Here is an 18,165-nt window from a genome sequence, read left to right as displayed (position 1 = left end):
TACCGAGGGTCTCTGGAGAGTTCCTTAAAGGCACGGTATCCCTTTTTCAGACACATAATGGCAGCCTATGGAGGCTTGTCTGTCCATCCCTTCCTCTCTATCATTCCAAGGTTTTTGTGAAGGGGAAGTTTCTCTATGGATGGAACTTTACACATTATGGTAAATGTGATGTTGGTAAAATATCCTTGGCATTTCTAGTTTAAGTACTGGACAGTGTAGCCTTGTAGGCACAGGCTGCATTATTGTCTTAATTTTCTCTTAAGTGTCTATGCAGGACTGCAAAGAAGATGACTTAAGAGATTATTTTTGATTGCTCTGGGGATCCACGCACATGGGCGGGACTATTCACTAGATTATGACTATAACATAGATACCCCTACTACAGAACTGGAGTTACAGGTAAGAAACTACTCCTTCCTGCTCAGGAGACAGGCTTGGTTAAGGATTTCAGGTTTAAAACCTGAGGTCCAACAATCTATCTTTAACACACCATTTGATAAGGAACACCTATTTGGCCCCAACGTTGACCAGGCGTTAGAGAAGATGAAAAAGGACACTGTAGTCGCTAAATCTATGGAAGCACTTCAGACTGCTTCCAACAGAGGTTCCTTTTATTGCTGCTCATACAGAGGAGGGTCAAAAAAACGCATCCCCAGATCAAAATACCTTGGATTACAAGGGTAACCACCAGTCCTCTCCCTCCAGAGGTTTTTTCTGAGGAGGTTATAAAGGCAACAACTTCAAGGGTAGGGGTAAGGGTAACACATCCCGTAACTCTCCTTCCCCCAACAAGCAGTGACTTGCCCACACTTCCCCCCAATTATACCACACCTGTCGGGGGCAGACTTCAGCAATTCTTCCGCATTTGGCAGTCTATAACACCAGACAAATGGGTGTTTGGAATTATCCAACATGGTTATTGCCTGGAACTTACAAGCAATCCCCCTAACAATCCACCTCGCTCTTACAAGTTATCTCCAGAACACATACACTTGCTAGAACAAGAGGTCCAGTCCCTTTTATAAAAAGGAGCAATAGGGTCAGTTCCAATTCAGTGTCAGGGCTCAGGGATTTACTCTCTGTACTTTCTTTTCCCCAAAAAAGACAGTTCCCTAAGACCTATTCTAGATCAGAGAGAGCTAAACCATTACATACTGTCAGAGCATTTTCACATGGTGACACTTCCAACAGGTACTCACACTTTTAACAAACAGCAGACTTTGTCTACTCTAGATTTAAAAGACGCGTATTTTCATGTTCCAATTCATCCAGCTCATTGCAGAAACCTGAGGTTTGTGATAGAAGGCAAGCACTACCAGTTCAAGGTGCTTTCTTCAGAGTGACTACAGCGCCCAGAGTTGTTGCCAAGTGCCTGGCATTAGTCGCTGCTCATCTCAGAAGACAACAAATTCACGTTTTCCCCTACCTAGACGACTGACCAGCACTCACCAAAACTGTCTGCAGCACACACAGAAATAATAGATCTACTTCATCAACTGGGATTCACGATCAATGCACAAAAGTCTCACCTGCATCCCTCACAGATGCAGTCTCATTTAGGAGCCCCTCTAGACACAGTCATGGCTCTAGCCTCTCCCAATGTAGCCAGAATATACAGTATTCAGACTACCATTCGAAAGTTGATCCCAATCAAGCGTTACCAGCCAGAGTGTACGTGCAACTACTAGGAATAATGGTGTCTTGCATAGCAATTGAACCCCATGCAAGGCTTCACATGCACCCCATTTCAAGAGTGCTTAGCACGTCATTGAAATCAATCACAGGGTCTAGTCCTCAATCTAGTGTTGGTAGACCGCCGTACACATAGCTCTCTGCAGTGGTGGAACCCACAAAACTTTACAGCAGCCCAGAACTTTCATTGACCCTGTTCCACAGATCGTGCTCACAGCAGACACATCTATAACAGGTTGGGGGCCTTTCTCAAAGATTACACAATACAAGGCATGTGGAGCAACAAGCTTAAAACCCTAGAGCTCTTACATGTCTTCCTAGCACTAAAAGCTTTTCAAACTCATAGCCAAAACTGTCTTAGTCCGGGCGGATAACATGACCGCAATGTATTATATGCAGAAGGCATGGGTGGACACACTCTCTCCAACTGTCAACACTCGCTCTAGCCATTTGGAATTTTGCGATCCATACTGTTGGAGTTGGCCCTTTTTGCAGGGTCATCCCAGAAACGTTTGCCTTCATTGGTGGTTCTATGACTCTGGGCACTTTATCACTGCTGATTAGTGCTAAAGTGCATGTGCTCTCTATTGCAAACTTGGTAAGATTGGTCTACACCTGTTTGACATATTTATCAGTCCCCTGTACAGTGGTATCTCATATACCCTGGGCCAGTAAATGCTACTGGTGGGCTTGCAGTGCTGCTTGCGCCACCAACTAAAGTAGCCTTTCAAATCTGTCTCAGGCCTCTGCCACTGCAGGGCCTGCACGCGCAGTTTACTGCTGCTGTGACGTGGCACATAGTGGTTGCCACGTCCTTGACTCCACTTTTACTACATATCAGTCACCCCTAAGGTAGGCCCTAGCTAGCCTATTGGCAGGGTACGGTGTAGGTAAAATGTAGGACATTTACCTTAACTGTGTGGCATGTTCTAGTAGTGACAAACAGCCTATTTGGTTTCTCACTGCTGTGAAACTGCCCTGTCATGAGAGGCGTAGCGTGATCAAGTTTGGTATGTTTGGGATAGTGGTGAAAAATGCTGTGTGAAGCTGCCACAGACGCTGCTGGCTACAGACTTCCAGGAGGAACCACCATGGGACTTGCTGAACCAGAGAGCTGACCTGCTAGGTATAAAAAAGGACTGCCACTGTGTTTTAGACCCTTTTATGCTGGCCTGCCTGTGCCTGGTTGCTGGTAGCATCAGGGAATCTCCCAGGTCTGAGTGGCTTGCCCCGGGTGAGTTGGAGCGGTGCGTGGTGAGCACCTTGCTCTTCACCCTATGATTTGGAATAGTGCATATGGATTGCTGGTCAGGGCCTGGAAGAGCGCCGTTGTGGGAGCTCGAGTAAGTTGCGGTTCTCGTTGCCTGTCCAGCACCGTGTAGTGTGCAACAATCAGAGTTCGGCAGGGGGCTCTGCTGAAGTGGCCGGTGCTGTATTGCTGCTGAAACGAAGAAGAGTTTGTGCAATTAACAGCCAGCACTCTGATTTTTGTGCCGACACCGAAGCTGCCCCGGGCTTGACGGGTTAGGTAGCTCCTCTACGCCTCCTGTGAACACTTCTGAACCGCCTCATGGGGCAGCAAGAACCGTACAGTAGGCTGGCTCTGTGCAGACCAAGAAGCGGCCCCGGACTTGCCTGATGAGGAGCAAAGAAGTTTTCAGCCAGAGCCATCCCGTCGTTGCCACCAGTGACAGCAGCCCAGAAAAAGGCAGAGTCCAGAGGACCGCGATTCACAGTGCTGGGGTGCGGGCACTGCCAGTGGCCGCTGGAGCCTCTCCGCCGCAGCCAGCCGGCTGGCTGATACACGCGGAAGCCCCCACACTGAGCAGCGTGAGCTCACCAGGAGGGTGTGCTCACCAACGGCCAAACCCCGAGGTACCGGTCCCAGAGGAATGGACCCCTCCCTTGCCTACTCTCTAGCACCCCATCTAGAGAGACAGGCCAGTCGCCTTTAGCTGATAGTTCCCCTTCCGGCACAAGTTAAGTGACAGGCCCCGCTAGCGGTGGGTAAACAAGGGCACAACCAGGTATCTGTGCTCACCCAGAACATTGCTCATTTTTCTAGGAAAGGTAATTACGTGCATAACCAGTGCCGGATTGCATAATTTCGCTGCAAAGTAATGTGTATGCCTGTAGTTTCATAATGAGGTGTTTAGGTAGGAAGCTCCTCAACAGTACTGCATTCTTTGTGGTAGGCAGGCAGGTAGCCCAGGAGCCTATGAGGGGAAAAGTTGTTAAAGCATTCTCTATAATAAGGGCACAGACGTTTCTGTGTTACACACTGTAGATAAGGGTTATACTATAAGTATAATAGGAGTGCAGGGATACTTTACCGTGGTGGTCATGATGATATTGGGAGGATATGATTCCCTTATGTGATGTTGGCCTAATGTGTTCGCATATTACAAGGTGATGTCCTCATCACATGTTGGTGGATTTTGAATGTGTGTACTCTACAGGTATTTACTATAGTGCACTGCTGATGATGTTTATACATAAGATTTTATGCTAAGTGTGATCCTACCAGTAGTTACTGGTCACCCTGATGATAGGACAGTGGCCCCTTTGGCCTAGTGATGTATGTAAACCCTGTGAAGTCATGACGAGTGCCAGTGGCACAGTGTAAAATATGTGATTGTGTTGTAATGTGTTTTTATGGTAAATACAAAGGCTATTTTTTATAAAACCTTGTGTGGAGTTTCTTTTGTGGTGTGCCTAGTATGTCGCTGCCGTTTGAGTGTGTTGCACAAACGCTTTACACATTGCCTCTGGGATAACCCTGGCTGCTCTGCCAAGCTACCAAGGGGGTGAGCAGGGGTTATCTTCAGTGTGTAACTCCGTTGCCCTGACTAGAGAGGTGGTTTCTGCCTGGCTTCGGCGCATGCCCTAGCCAACCAGAAATCTCATTTCTATCACATACTGTACTTTAAAACCGTAACTCTCTTGTGTTACTCCTGTGCAGTGCAATAATCTCTCTTTACTCAGAAGACTGAAAGACATCAGTAAAGGCCCTCAATCTGGCCAGCTTTTCTGACCCCTTGCACACACTTCCCTGCAGCACTCTGGATGCCAGAGACTCACTTAGCCAAGTGGCAAAAGCTTGAGACCAGGTCTGAAAGTAAAGCTGAAGAAGAAGCGTTACTCTCCTTCACTATTACACTTCCCAAGATGGCAACCCCGAGGAGATTGCAGCGTGGTCCTAGTTCTAGTGCCCCTGATAAAGAGCATCAGTGAATGAGAGATTGGACAGAAGCACTAGAGAGCAAGGATGACCCCCATTCCCCGTGGTATAGCAGTGAGCTGCTGTTTAACCCGATCTCCAAGCAAACAGATTTCATTGAGCACATAGCTAATCTCAATTCTGAGTAGTAGGATGATCTACTGGAACCACCTAAATGAGGCCTTTGGCAGCAATAATAGTGAAGCGTCCTGGAGAAAGAAGTCAGAGAATAGATAAGGTCCTTGAACATGACCAGGAGTTATGCCCAAAAGGCTGAGAGGGAAGATTGAGGAACTGAGCTATGTGGATTTGTGGAGAGAGAAACCGAACAACTCGTCTGGATTTTCAGCTTTCACATGCATATAACATATACCCGAATGTACTACATTTACTTTAGCCTATCACCCCTATCCAGCATCATATCCACAATATACTGAACTTTATCTGTTTTTTTATTCAAACATCGATCAAATAAGTGTGCACAAAATTTCTCACATGTGATTGATCAATTCCCACAAAGAAGAGGATGGCTTGAGAGGTGTCTGGGATGCATGTAAAGCTATGGCTAAGGCATTTCTGATAATGATCGCAGCAAGGCTTCAGAAAATGAGGTAGTCTGTTAGCAGCTCTGTAACACAGGAATTATGAAACTGGACAACTAACTCTTAAAATGTGGGGAGGAAACTTTTGATGCTGTGGAGTCAGTTGAATGCACGTGTAACGAAAAAGCTTGAATGTATGCTACTGAATTAAGAAGAGAGACACCAGTTAAAGTCTCTGATAAATTATGTTTTTTTTTCCACCAATATTTCAAACTCTTTTTTGATAAAGAATTCGTAACGTCACCCCAAAAGGATGACTATATGAGATGGTTGAGCAAGAAAGAGTTGGAGGACCCCACGTCCTCCATAGCTTAGGATAGGATCTCATTAGTATTATGGAAATTTGAACAAACCATATTGCAGCCTTTTTCTATGGAGGTGCCTCTTCACTGAATTTAAAACTTTGAAATCCATCACCCAGTCCTTGTTGGAGCTAATAATGATTGTACAAAGCAGTAGCGCTTTTTAATATTTATGCAAAGAATAAATCCACCAAGATAATGGCCTTCACATTAGATGGTGCAGTGTCTCATGTATTTAACTATGACCAATCTCAAGATTTTAGGAGGAGACAGACTGAGGGGCACAACAGGGATGCCCCCTGTTCCACACCATACTAGGAGTCTTTATCTCCGCAAATACGAAAGGTGGTTACTGGGAGATGGTCTCTATAAGACATGTAAAAAATGTACATTGTCTCTTTTTGCCTACTATATTCTAGCTACCCTGACCAACCTATGACCACCTATACAAGAACATGAGAGGTTTCGCAGGCCAAATTTAATATCTTAAGTTTAAACAACTCTTGAGATGAGGAACAATAGCTTAAAGCTCATTCTCCATTCTCTTGAATTGTGCCCACAATTAAATAGCTGGGGATAAAAATAAGGAAAATATTCTTCATCAAAACGCAATGCTGATTTCCTCCCATTGCTGATTAGACTCCAGAAAGAGCTTCAGAGCTGGCATAACCATTCTCTCTCATAGTGCGGACATATTGCCTCAATAAAAGTGTTGACGCTTCCCAGGGACCCATTCAGATGATATCGTCTAAGAATGTACTGCAATTATAAAAGGGGCGAGAAGAAGAGAAGATTATCATTCAAAACCACTACTCAGTTTGGGGTTTCCAAGCTTTTTAGTCTGCTACCAAGCTGCTCATCTTAGCTGTCTTTTAGAATGGTCAAAGGCAGAGACAGAAAACCAATAATGCTTTATCAACCACTTTATCAACCACTTTATTGTGGGGGGTTATTAATAGGAAGTCCCATGGACGAAGCCCAGAAACAGATATTGCTACCTTTCAGAGTCAACCATTACAATAACAGTTACTTTCCAACCATTAGGTCTTGCAAAAAAAAGGTCACCATTTACCCCAGTTTTGTAAAAAACTAGAATTTGATGCTTCAATAGAGAAGCCTTCATACAGTGGAGGTAGACTGACAGATATTTTTATATAGGTGACAGGTTTAAAATTGTGAACTTTAGGATTTTTGAACAAATTAAATTGGACTATGGACCTGTTGAATCTTAATAGATACCAATATTCAAGTACTGAGTTGTGCAAAATGAGATAAAAGTCTGCAGCAGCACAACCTCTCCACAGCATTTGAAAAGATATTACAAAGAGTAGAGGTGGGCACACACTTAATATTTGAAATCTGCGAATATTCTCAGAGGAAATATGGCCATTAAATGTACTTCACAGCTTCGGCGGTTGGTTAGCAGATCTGAAAGAGACACGTTAGTGATAGATTCCTTACCTTAGAATATCCCCAGGCTTCAGACTGGATCCGGAAAATATTTTGCTTAGCAATACCCCTGCTCGCCGGCAGGCGTCGTCCGCGGCTCCGCGTTCGTCGTCGGCGTCGTTAGTGCCGGAATGACGTCGTCGGAGTACTTAGACGCCGCCCATGCGCGTTGACGTCAGTTCTTCTTTTTTCCGCGCCAGCTAGCGCAGATCCGGAGAAGCTCTACCCCTTAGTCTTTTTTTACTAAACTTTTTGATCTTTTCGATCATTTTTCTACTCGAGTCTTCGACTCCGACGGTGCCGGTAGGGATGCCCGGGTTCAAACCCTGTTCCAAGTGCGACCGACTGATGTCGGTTACCGACCCCCATCGCCGGTGCCTGAAGTGTTTAGGCCTCGACCACGACGATCGTACCTGCTCTGACTGCCGGGCCCTGACGTCGACAGCTAGGTGGGAGCGGTCCCGCAAGCGGCTCGAGCTCCGGCAGTCGGCCCCGCGCCGCTCCAGGTCCCGGTCCCACGGGAGGTCGAGCGACCGGTCGCAGGGTCGGAGCCCTCGCAGCTCCGGGAGTGGACATCCGTCGTCGGGATCCAAGTCCTCAGGTAATAGGCATGAGAGGTCTGAGAGGCGTCATCGTTCCTCCGACCCACCCCGACGCTCGCACGATGCGGCCGGGGGTTCGGGTGACACCAACCACGCGGCTCCGACTGAGTCTCAGGCGTCGCCACCTGCCCCACACCTTCGGGTCCCTGGGCATGGCGCGACGCCGGAGGAGATCGAGCGGTACCTCATGGCCATGAGGTCCCTCCCTCCTCAGCCTGGTCCCGTGGCGCCTCCGGGCCCAGCGGCCCCGGCTGGAGGCCCTTGCGGGTCGGGTGCTTCGGCCTCGACGCCGTCGGGTGCTTCGGCCCCGGCGCCGCCGGCGACTTCGGTCCCGGCACCGCAGGACCTCACCGGATCCGCTTCGGCTCCGGGTCGTCGCCGGTCGACCTCACGACCTCACCGGCGCTGGACCCGCGGGTGTCACCCCCGGCGCCCCCTGTGGACGCCGTCCCCAATGTTCCCTTCGGTCCGACTCTGACACCGGAACGGCGCCGCTGGGCGCCGCTTCCGACGGCCTTTGGAGATTTTTATTTCCATGAGGAGGCACCGTCTGTTGAACCTGTTCTACAGGAGATGGGTGACGAAGGTGATGGGGAGGGGTCGGCTGACCCTCTGGCAGAGGAATGCCAGTCTCAAGAGGACTGGACATATGAGCTTGGGGAGGCCAGTGGTATTGACACTTCGCCAGACACTGGTTTTGTCTCCCCTCCCACCGTGGCTACGGAGTAGGGGGCTGCTTACAGTGTAGTGTTGACGAGGCCTTAAACCTTGAGCTCCCCGTCGCGGCCATGAGGACTAACCTCCTCACTGAGGTCCTTAAACCGCAGGCAAGCTCCAGTGAGCCACTGCTGCCGTTTAATGAGGCCTTGTGTGACGTTCTTGTGGGCACTTGGTCCAAGCCCGCTTCAGGTCCGCCTGTGGATAGGAACGTGGCCAGACGCTACCGCCCGGCCCCGGGCGACCCTTGCTTTTTGTCCACCCATCCCACCCCCGAGAGCTTGGTCATCCAGGCCTCTACTGACCAGACCGCATTCCCGACGGCCCCGCCCGATCGGGAATCCAAGAGGTACGAGCAGTTCGGGAAGAAGGTGTTCTTGTCCCTCAGTTTGGGACTGCGGTCTGTCAATACCGCATGCCTCTTGGGCCGCTACACCCACACTCTGTGGGATACGGTCGCGGACGTGCTGCCACAATGCCCGGAGGTGGTCCGGGCTAAATTTACCCAAGCCCTTGCGGAGGGTCGAGATGCAGCGCGATATTCCATCCGGTGTGGGCTGGATACCATGGACTCACTGGGCAGGGCGATGGCAACGACGGTGGCGATTCGACGCCATGCCTGGTTGAGGACCGCCAACTTTTCGGCCGATGTCCAGACCACTCTTCTGGACATGCCGTTCGATGGCCGTCGCCTCTTTGGCGACAAGGCAGACCATGCGCTTGAGCGTTTTAAGGACTCCAGAGCTACGGCCAAGTCCTTGGGCCTCTCGGTCCCACGCCAGCAATCGGGTGCCTTTTGTTCCTTTCGTGGCCATGGAAGGGGCGCCCCCACACGAGCTGCCAGCCACGCACCGCAGAATGTTGAACAGCGCAGTGGTGGCCGTGGAAACCGCCGTAACGGCGGTCGGGGACAGCGGCGAGCCCAGTCCACACCTCCCTCCGCAGCACCTGCCTCAACCTTCCTAGTCCGTGTTTTCAGGCCCATGTGACGCCAGTGGGTGGCAGGGTTCGCCATCACCTCTTCCACTGGCGCGATATCACGTCGGACGGGTGGGTGCTACTCCCTCCCCTTCGAGGCGACCCCTCCAGCCATGCCACCGAGTATCGGGTGATCATCTGCGACTTCTGCAGGAGGAAATTACGGCCCTCTTGGCCAAGGGGGCCATCAAGCGCGTTCCTGGGTCAGAAGTAGGGTGTGGTTGCTACTCCCACTACTTTCTGGTACCCAAGAAGGGCAAAGGGGGCCTACGCCCTATCTTGGACCTACGGAACGTCAACGGCTTCCTCCGGAAGGAGAAGTTCAAAATGCTGACACTAGCTCAGGTCCTAGCTGCCCTGGACCCAGAAGACTGGATGGTAGCGTTGGACTTGCAGGACGCTTATTTCCACATCCCCGTCCTGCCGGCCCACCGGCACTACCTGCGGTTCACGGTTGGCCACGAGCACTTTCAATTTACCGTGCTCCCCTTCGGCCTTACCAGCGCCCCACGGGTGTTCACAAAGGTGATGGCGGTGGTCGCAGCTCATCTGCGCAGGTTAGGGGTTTCAGTCTTCCCCCTACCTCGACGACTGGTTGTTGAAGGCGGGCTCGCCCCAGACAGTCCTCAGCCACCTACAGACAACGGCAGACCTCCTGCATCAGCTGGGGTTTTCCATCAATGTGCCAATGTCACACCTGTGCCCCTCTCAGAAGCTCCTCTTCATCGGAGCGGTTCTCGACTCGGCGCAGTTTCAGGTTTATCCTCCCGAACAGCGGGTCCGGGATATTCAGCCTATCATTCCACTCTTTCAGCCTTTATCCCGGGTATCGGTCAGGTTGACGCTGCGGCTTCTGGGGCTGATGGCCTCCTGCATCCTTCTGGTGCATCCCGCTCGGTGGCGGATGCGGGCTCTGTAGTGGGGCCTGAAGTTTCAGTGGGCCCAGCATCAAGGCAACCTTTCCGACCATGTCCTGATCTCGGAGGGCACTGCGAGACAGCTGCAGTGGTGGCTCACGGACCGCGATTGGGTCAGTGGCAGATCCCTCTCCCTTCCCCAGCCGGAGCACGTAGTTGTGACGGACGCGTCCCTCCAGGGTTAGGGAGGCCACATGGGAGAGGCGGTGATCAGAGGCCTCTGGTCTCTGGCGGAGGCCCGGCTCCACATCAACCTTTTAGAGTTGCGGGCGATTCGTCTAGCACTGAAAGCATTCCTCCCCTCTGTCCGGGAGAGTGTAGTGCAGGTGTTCACTGAGAACACCACCGCCATGTGGTACTGCAACAAACAGGGCGGGGTGGGGTCGTGGACCCTTTGCCAGGAGGCTCTGCGCCTCTGGCAGTGGCTGGAACGCCAGGGCGTGACCCTGGTGGCTCAACACCTGGCAGGTTCTCTGAACGCCAGGGCGGACGAGCTCAGCCTTCAGTGCGTGATGGATCACGAATGGCATCTGAACTCGGACGTGGCGCAAGGCCTCTTTCAGTGATGGGGAGAGCCTTGGTTAGATCTATTCGCCACCGAAGAGAACGCGCAATGTCATCAGTTCTGCGCGTTGGACGCTTTTCGTCGCGAGTGGAGTTGCGGTCTATTGTACGCCTTTCCGCCTGTACCACTTCTGCCCAGAGTGCTGAAGAAGATCAAGCGCGACCGGGCACAAGTCATCCTTGTGGCTCCGGACTGGGCACGAAGGTACTGGTATCCAGAGCTACTCAGTATGTCAGTCGATCCCCCGGTTCGTCTGCCTCTTCAGGAGGACCTTCTGTCGCAGCAGCAGGGGACGGTCCTCCACCCGAACCTATCCAGTCTCCACCTCCATGCTTGGAGATTGAGCGGCGACAGTTGAGGCCATTTGACTTGCCTCCTGAAGTCTGTAACGTCATTCTGGCAGCCAGGCGTCCCTCCACAAAGTCGGTATACGCCTGCAGGTGGAACAGATTTGTGGCATGGTGCACAGCAAAGGCTGTGGATCCTCTCTCTGCACCCCTTTCTGAGGTTCTCCTCTTCCTTCTTTCTCTTGCCCAGCAGGGCTCTGCTCTGGGCACTATCAAGGGCTACCTTTCTGCCCTTTCAGCCTTTCTAAGGCTGCCTGATCAACCTTCTTTGTTCAAGTCCCCTATTGTAAATCGTTTTCTTAAGGGCATCCCACACACGTTCCCTCCTGTTCCGTTTGTGATGCCTCAGTGGGACTTGAACCTTGTTCTTACGTTTCTGATGTGCGCTCCCTTTGAGCCACTTCACAACTGTCCTCTCCGCCTTCTTACTTTGTAGACTGCTTTCCTGGTTGCCATCAACTCTGCCAGGAGAGTGAGTGAGCTCCAGGCCCTTTCTTGTACTTCTCCTTTACTTTCTGTCCATCCGGACAAGGTTGTGTAGCGTACTAAGCCATCTTTCCTGCCCAAGGTTGTCACAGCCTTCCACATCGGGCAGTCTATCACCTTGCCAACCTTCTTCCCGCCCTGCATCCCTCTAAAGAGGAAGAGCGGCTCCACCGTCTGGACCCAAAACGTGCGCTCTCATTCTATTTGGATCGCACACGCCAGTTCCTGGTGGATGACCAACTCTTTGTTGGTTACGTGGGCGCTAAGAAGGGGAAAGCGGTGCACAAGAGGACCATCTCCCGGTGGATCATCTTGTGTATCCAGGCATGTTACTCCTTGGCTAAAAAGGAGCCCCATGTTGGATTGCGGGCTCATTCCACCCGAGCCACGGCGGCTACAACTGCCCTGGGCCGCGGAGTGCCCTTACAAGACATCTGTCAGGCAGCTACGTGGGCCTCGCTGCACACGTTAGCAAGACACTACTGCCTCGACAACCAAGTCCGGAGGGATGGCTTCTTTGGCCGTTCTGTCCTCCAGGACTTTCTGGTGTGATTATTGGTTCGCAGACCCACCATCGGGGTTGGTATTGCTGGGGTATCTATTCTAAGGTAAGGAATCTATCACTAACGTGTCTCTTTCAGATGCACAAGTTACTACTTGTGTAACGATATATCTGTAAGAGACATTAGTTAGTGATAGATTCCTTTCCGACCCACCCATCCTCCCCGTTCTTCGAACCGATATCTAGGGTTAAGGCCATCCCCTTATTAGGGCCCTAGTTTCATGGCACCAGTGTTGGTTCTATCATGGCTCTGCGTATCTGGCGCGGAAAAGCTGTGTATCAGAACTGACGTCAGCGCGCATGGGCGGCGTCTAAGTACTCCGACGACGTCATTCCGGCGCTAACGACGCCGACGACGGACGCGGAGCCGCGGACGACGCCTGCCGGCGCGCAGTGGTATTGCTACGCAAAAATTTTCCGGATCCAGTCTAACGCCTGGGGATATTCTAAGGTAAGGAATCTATCACTAACTAATGTCTCTTACAGATATATCGTTACACAAGTAGTAACTTGTGCATTTGGTCTCTCTCTGGATATCAGAATGGGAATTTATCTTTTGTAATGCTTATAAGGGAACAAAGCATGTCATGTGCATTGTCCCTGGACCGCGAGCCTACTTCATGCAGTTTTCAAGACAAAATCTGAGCCTTGCCAGAGGGTCTGCTCCCATTGGAGGCTGCTTCAACACTTACTTAGGAGTGTTGAGGAGTAAAGTCCTATTGGTAGCAGGTATTTAAGGCTGTCAGAACAAACATATCTTCACAGATCCTGAGGGAGAGAGCCAATTTAGTACTGGGACGGATGCCTGAGACGAAGTTGGGTAGGCTGAATAATTGTTCAAAACTGAGGAATGCTTTGACTGGCTACCAATCAAATGATCTTGGCAAGATGGGGGTTGGTACCGGTACTAACTTTGCATGATTGGTATGGGAGAGTTTTGTGCATCCTAGAGATGGAAAATATTACCCCTAGCACCATTGGAGATGAAAAGCACTTAGAGAAAATGTGGGGGCCTGTGATGGACTTTTTGTCCAAAACATTAAGGGCCTTACAGATACTCCCAGTATGACTTCACCAAGGCCAACGGGATTAAATTTGTACTTGCTATCACATGTCGTTTTTGATAGGGCTAGAAGCTGTATAGGATTCTGCACTGGTGGGGACAGGGTGCTGGGCTACAGGAATGTTAAGTATGTCATGTGTTTAGAATATAAAAATATATTGACTCCTAAAGGGTGCATTAAATTTGTGTTTTATATTAACATTATTTTGCAACACAGACCTGTGCACAACTTGATATGGGAGAAAGCTGAAATGGCAAACACTGGACTTGCTTTAATAGTTAAACTGGTAATATAGAATTGAGTAAACACAAGATTAAAAATAAACAGGCCTCAACTGTAAAAAAAGATGTACTTCAACGTTTTAGAAACAATTGTAAAGGGAGAATTGTAAAATGAATTTTGTTGGGAAACAAAAAAGATTTTTGCTTTGCTTTTTTTGCCTCTAAGTTTTACTACCTAGTTCCGTGAGCAAATTAATTCAAGAGTAATAATTTGTGTAGAGTTTGTTCAAGGCAAAGACATGATACTCTGATTTTAACACTACAGTCTTTTAATCTTTCATCATCATCATCATAGTTGCCTCGCCAGCATTCTTGAATACTGATCAGTAGGTCAATTTTCCATTGTTTACAACATTGACATTTTTCTGTTAGAACTTGAAGCGGAGTGTTTTATGTAGACACTTGCTTGAGGCCAAGTTCGATTTACAAATGGTGAAAGTAGATTATTTTTGGATTAGATTTCTCTTCAGTAGCTTTGGTAACCGATGTAAAACTTTGCTGCTCCCCAGCACTAAAAACAATTGATGTCAGAAATAATATTTTATGTGAAATTAATATCCAAGTATTTTTCAACAGCTCCCAGAAATAGCACCCAAGCCTGCACTTGCTCCAGCAGGTGCTCAGAAGCCAGTCATCCAACAGCATTATGAACAAGAGAAAAATTATCGGTAAGTCATTTGCTCAATGCAGTGTGTAATCAGTTACTAGGTGAATAGAAACACAGTTGGATATTTATAGATTAATACCACTGTGACACATGGAAAAATGTTTTGTGAAGTTCTCTTCTTTCTAGTGTTATATTATGAATCAAAAGTATTTGAGGAATGACAGTTTTGCAGCATGGATCGTTTCCGGATTCACATGTTGTGCATTATTACGCCATACAGAGGTCGGGTGCAGAATTTCTTGTGTACAGTAGTCTTTCTATTCTTTTTTTTCTTTTTCTTTTTTACTGTTTTTCAGTGTCACTGCCCTCCACCATTTGGTGCTTGTTCCATCCTCCTATGACGTCAGACATCCTCCCCGGAAGCCTCACTCTTGGTCGCCATTTTCTGATTCTGATTTCCCGCTTTTAGGTATATAAGCATCGAAAAGATCTCCAAACTACAAAGGAGGTGATACCTTCGAACTACAAGCAAAACAGAATTTGGTGGCTTTTTGTTGTCAAGAGACAGAGTGCGTGCTCAGGGGGACCCCTGATTGGACTTAAATGGAGAAGACTCCGTTCTGTTTCTACCCACAGTGCCACCACAAGTTTGCGCTGAGAGACAGCCATCAAGTCTGCAATCATTGTCTACCTATTGACCATGACTTGAGGTCCTGCGAGGCCTGCACGGAGTTAAAGGCGAGGACGCTGAAGACCCAAGACAAGCAGAGACTTGCACACTATGCTATGCAGGTCCAAAAAGAGACTACCTCACTCAGAAATTTAGGGTTGTTGAGTGAGGAGGAAGAGGACACCACTGAAGAAGCAGAGGGAGAAGGCTGCGACGTCAAGAAAAAACACAGAGCGAAAGAAAAACATTGACCAGTAACTCCACAAAAGATGATGGTGATCGGGTCAAAACCCGACCTCAAATTAAAGCAAGCCTTGGCGCTGATCATCTTGCCGACCGAATGCAAGACAAAGCACAAAGATACTCTAGGGTGCCATCCAAAGGATGCTGCAGGTGGGAAAGGTGCTGAAAAAACGTGGACATCGAAGGACGAACAAAGTCGAAAAAAAGTGGAGGACACAGCAGCTGCGATAACAGCAGCTGAATCTTCAATGTCAAAAACTACCACAGGCTCTAAACACCGAAGAACATACAGTCGAAATCGAGCGCCATAATGGCAGCCATACTACAAAAAAAGAAAGATTTTGATTCAAGATTCCATCGAAGACTTAGACGGAAGAGTCAAGAGAAGGGGAGGATATGGCGGTACTAGAGCCACCCCTCACACCTGAGCCTCAGGAAGAACAACAAGAGCTCTTATACGAAGAAGAGGAAGGACAGAGTCAAGACACTGAGGAATTCAAGGGCATCGAAGACCAATGGCAGCATCTCGAGGTAGATTCGCCCACAGATGATGTTGCCATGTATAACCAAATAGTCAAAAAATCAGCAGAAAGGTATGGGGTGCAGATGGAGGAGGAAAATTCACAGACTTGTTACTTCCTGGAAACATTGATGCCATTACAATGAAGTTCAAACATTCCGCTAAAGATCCAGCATACATCTGGGGCAATGGGGTGACAGATTCAATCATTGTAGGCAATGCCAGGAAGAGGGAAATATTCTTACTACCTCTGGCCCACTGGCAGAATTGATATGATGTTGATATGATGGGAATACAATTAGAAAGAGGAGCCACAACACAATGGAAGATAGCAGACTCAAATACTTTGTTGAACAGGTTTGCCCATCAGAACTACGAAGAAATGGCGGAACTAACGAATCACCTACCTGAACAATATCAAAAAAGAGTGAAAGCTTTAGCTGAAGAAGGGAAAGTAATTACAAACACATGCCTAAAGTAGGCATATGATGCTGCAGATACAGCAGCAAGACATTTGGTGACAGGAACAACATTGAGACATCATGCATGGCTCAGGATATCAGGCTTCAAGAATGAAGTACAGGCCAACATCGTCAACAGTCTGTTCAACGGTGAACATTTATTTGGCAAAGCAGCAGACACGCTGCAACAAATTATGAAAGACAATGAAACAGCAAAATCAGTGAGCGCCCTACAGTTCAAGGGTCAGCCAATAAGAGCAACCCCCTTCAACTAGAAGACCTACAGGAAGAGGTGGTTTTCAGACAGGGACACCAAAGTACAAAGCAGTCTCAGCCTACATTACATCAGTAGCAACACAACAAAATCAATGTGAACAAAGAGGGACCCCCCTATAAATTATAATGGTTCCAAGGGCAAAGAAAACAGGCAATACATATGAGTAAATACCTCTTTGCCACCAGAAAATAGAATTAAATAAATAATAATAAACAAACCTGGATAACTTGTGAAAACAAGAAATATATACTTTGAGTTGATACAAACATGTAATATTAGGTTAATGGGGTTTGGAAACCTCCTAACAATTGCAAATAATCATACATATGTCCATAAAAACACTATTAAAAAAGAAACAACAACATACAAAGACACAAATGAGCAAAATGAGTGAAAAAACGATATGTACAAGTTAAAAATTTGCAAATATAGTGCTCAATGGAAAAATGTGGACTCACTTTGGCTCTATTAGTACACTTTGTATTATTGTTGAGCCTAATGGCACATGATACAGAAGATGAAATAATCTGTAGACGTGGCAACAAATGAATCATGTTCTACGAGCGTTTTGGCGAACTGGGGCGCCTTCTTCAGGAAAAGAGCCACAACATTGACTTTGTACCTGTAAAGTTTCACATGTTCAACAAGAAAACTGAAAAACAGGATACGTAATGATAATATTTGTATTGAGGATTATAATGCCTATGTGTGAGCAGGCAAGTTGGAATAAAAAAGAAATAAAGGAAAAAGTAAAAATAAAAAAAAAGAAAGAGAAAAGGAAAGAAAGATGGCTTTTAAGGTGGTGATTGGGGGAAGTCGCCATTGCCTCAGCCCAAATAGTTCAATGGAAAAAGCAGACAGTGACTCCAAAGGTTAATACGATGCTGTGTGAAAAATGTGAATAAACACAGGAAGAAAGTACATAAAGACTATCACAAAAATGATGACACCTGATGTGAATCGAAGGCTAACCGGGTGTATAAAAAGAAGAAATAACTGGGAAGAAACAAGGAACATGGGCGAAAGACTAAATACGTACCCAAAGGAGAATGGCGATATCAAAGCCTTAGGATAGTAAAGGAATCACAAAACACACTAGGAAGTGTGAGCAAAAGTGTTGTCATCCGAGGCTGGCCAAAAAGCACTCTGTAAGAAATGCAGGACAAAATATATGCAGGCAGCACCAACACATGGACAATGGATCAGTCGGGTTAAGTCCCATAATCTACATATAGATGAAAAAGAAATATGCAATTGTAATCACAAATGCGTTATTCTATCTGGAGACAATGGTTCTCAAAGGTCCCCATGATCAACTGTTGTGCAGGGAACAAGATATAAAAGCTGGTTTGAAACGTTATCCTGTGAACCCAATAAAGGATGTGCGTGCTGAATAGTAAAGAGTACTACGAAGGAGATTCATAGAGTTATGCGTGTGTGATGCCTGACTCTCAAGCCCAGGTAAATAGAAGGTAGAATCACCTTGTGCAGAGTAGACCCGTGTTCGGAGCATCAAATCTGGAATAAAAAATCGATATACATGATAGGGGTTCCAAATATGCAAAATGGCAGGGTATTGAAGGCACCGCAATTAAAGAAATAA

The 18,165-nt window shown here is 47.9% G+C and overlaps 1 protein-coding gene across 5 annotated transcripts in view; it reads left to right on the top strand.

Moving 5' to 3' along the window:
• The window catches only part of TJP1 (tight junction protein 1), a 736,246-nt gene that overhangs the window by 538,793 nt on the left and 179,288 nt on the right, over positions 1 to 18,165 (top strand). For all 5 annotated transcript variants that reach the window (XM_078684928.1, XM_078684927.1, XM_078684925.1 and 2 more), the window contains one exon: positions 14,361 to 14,452. In XM_078684928.1, the coding sequence (XP_078541054.1) occupies positions 14,361 to 14,452 (92 nt within the window). The remainder of the gene's footprint in view (positions 1 to 14,360; positions 14,453 to 18,165) is intronic.

This window comes from Lissotriton helveticus, chromosome 3_2, assembly GCF_964261635.1.
Source record: "Lissotriton helveticus chromosome 3_2, aLisHel1.1, whole genome shotgun sequence".
NCBI classification, from domain to species: domain Eukaryota; kingdom Metazoa; phylum Chordata; class Amphibia; order Caudata; family Salamandridae; genus Lissotriton; species Lissotriton helveticus.
This window is presented reverse-complemented; position numbering and strand designations above follow the sequence as displayed.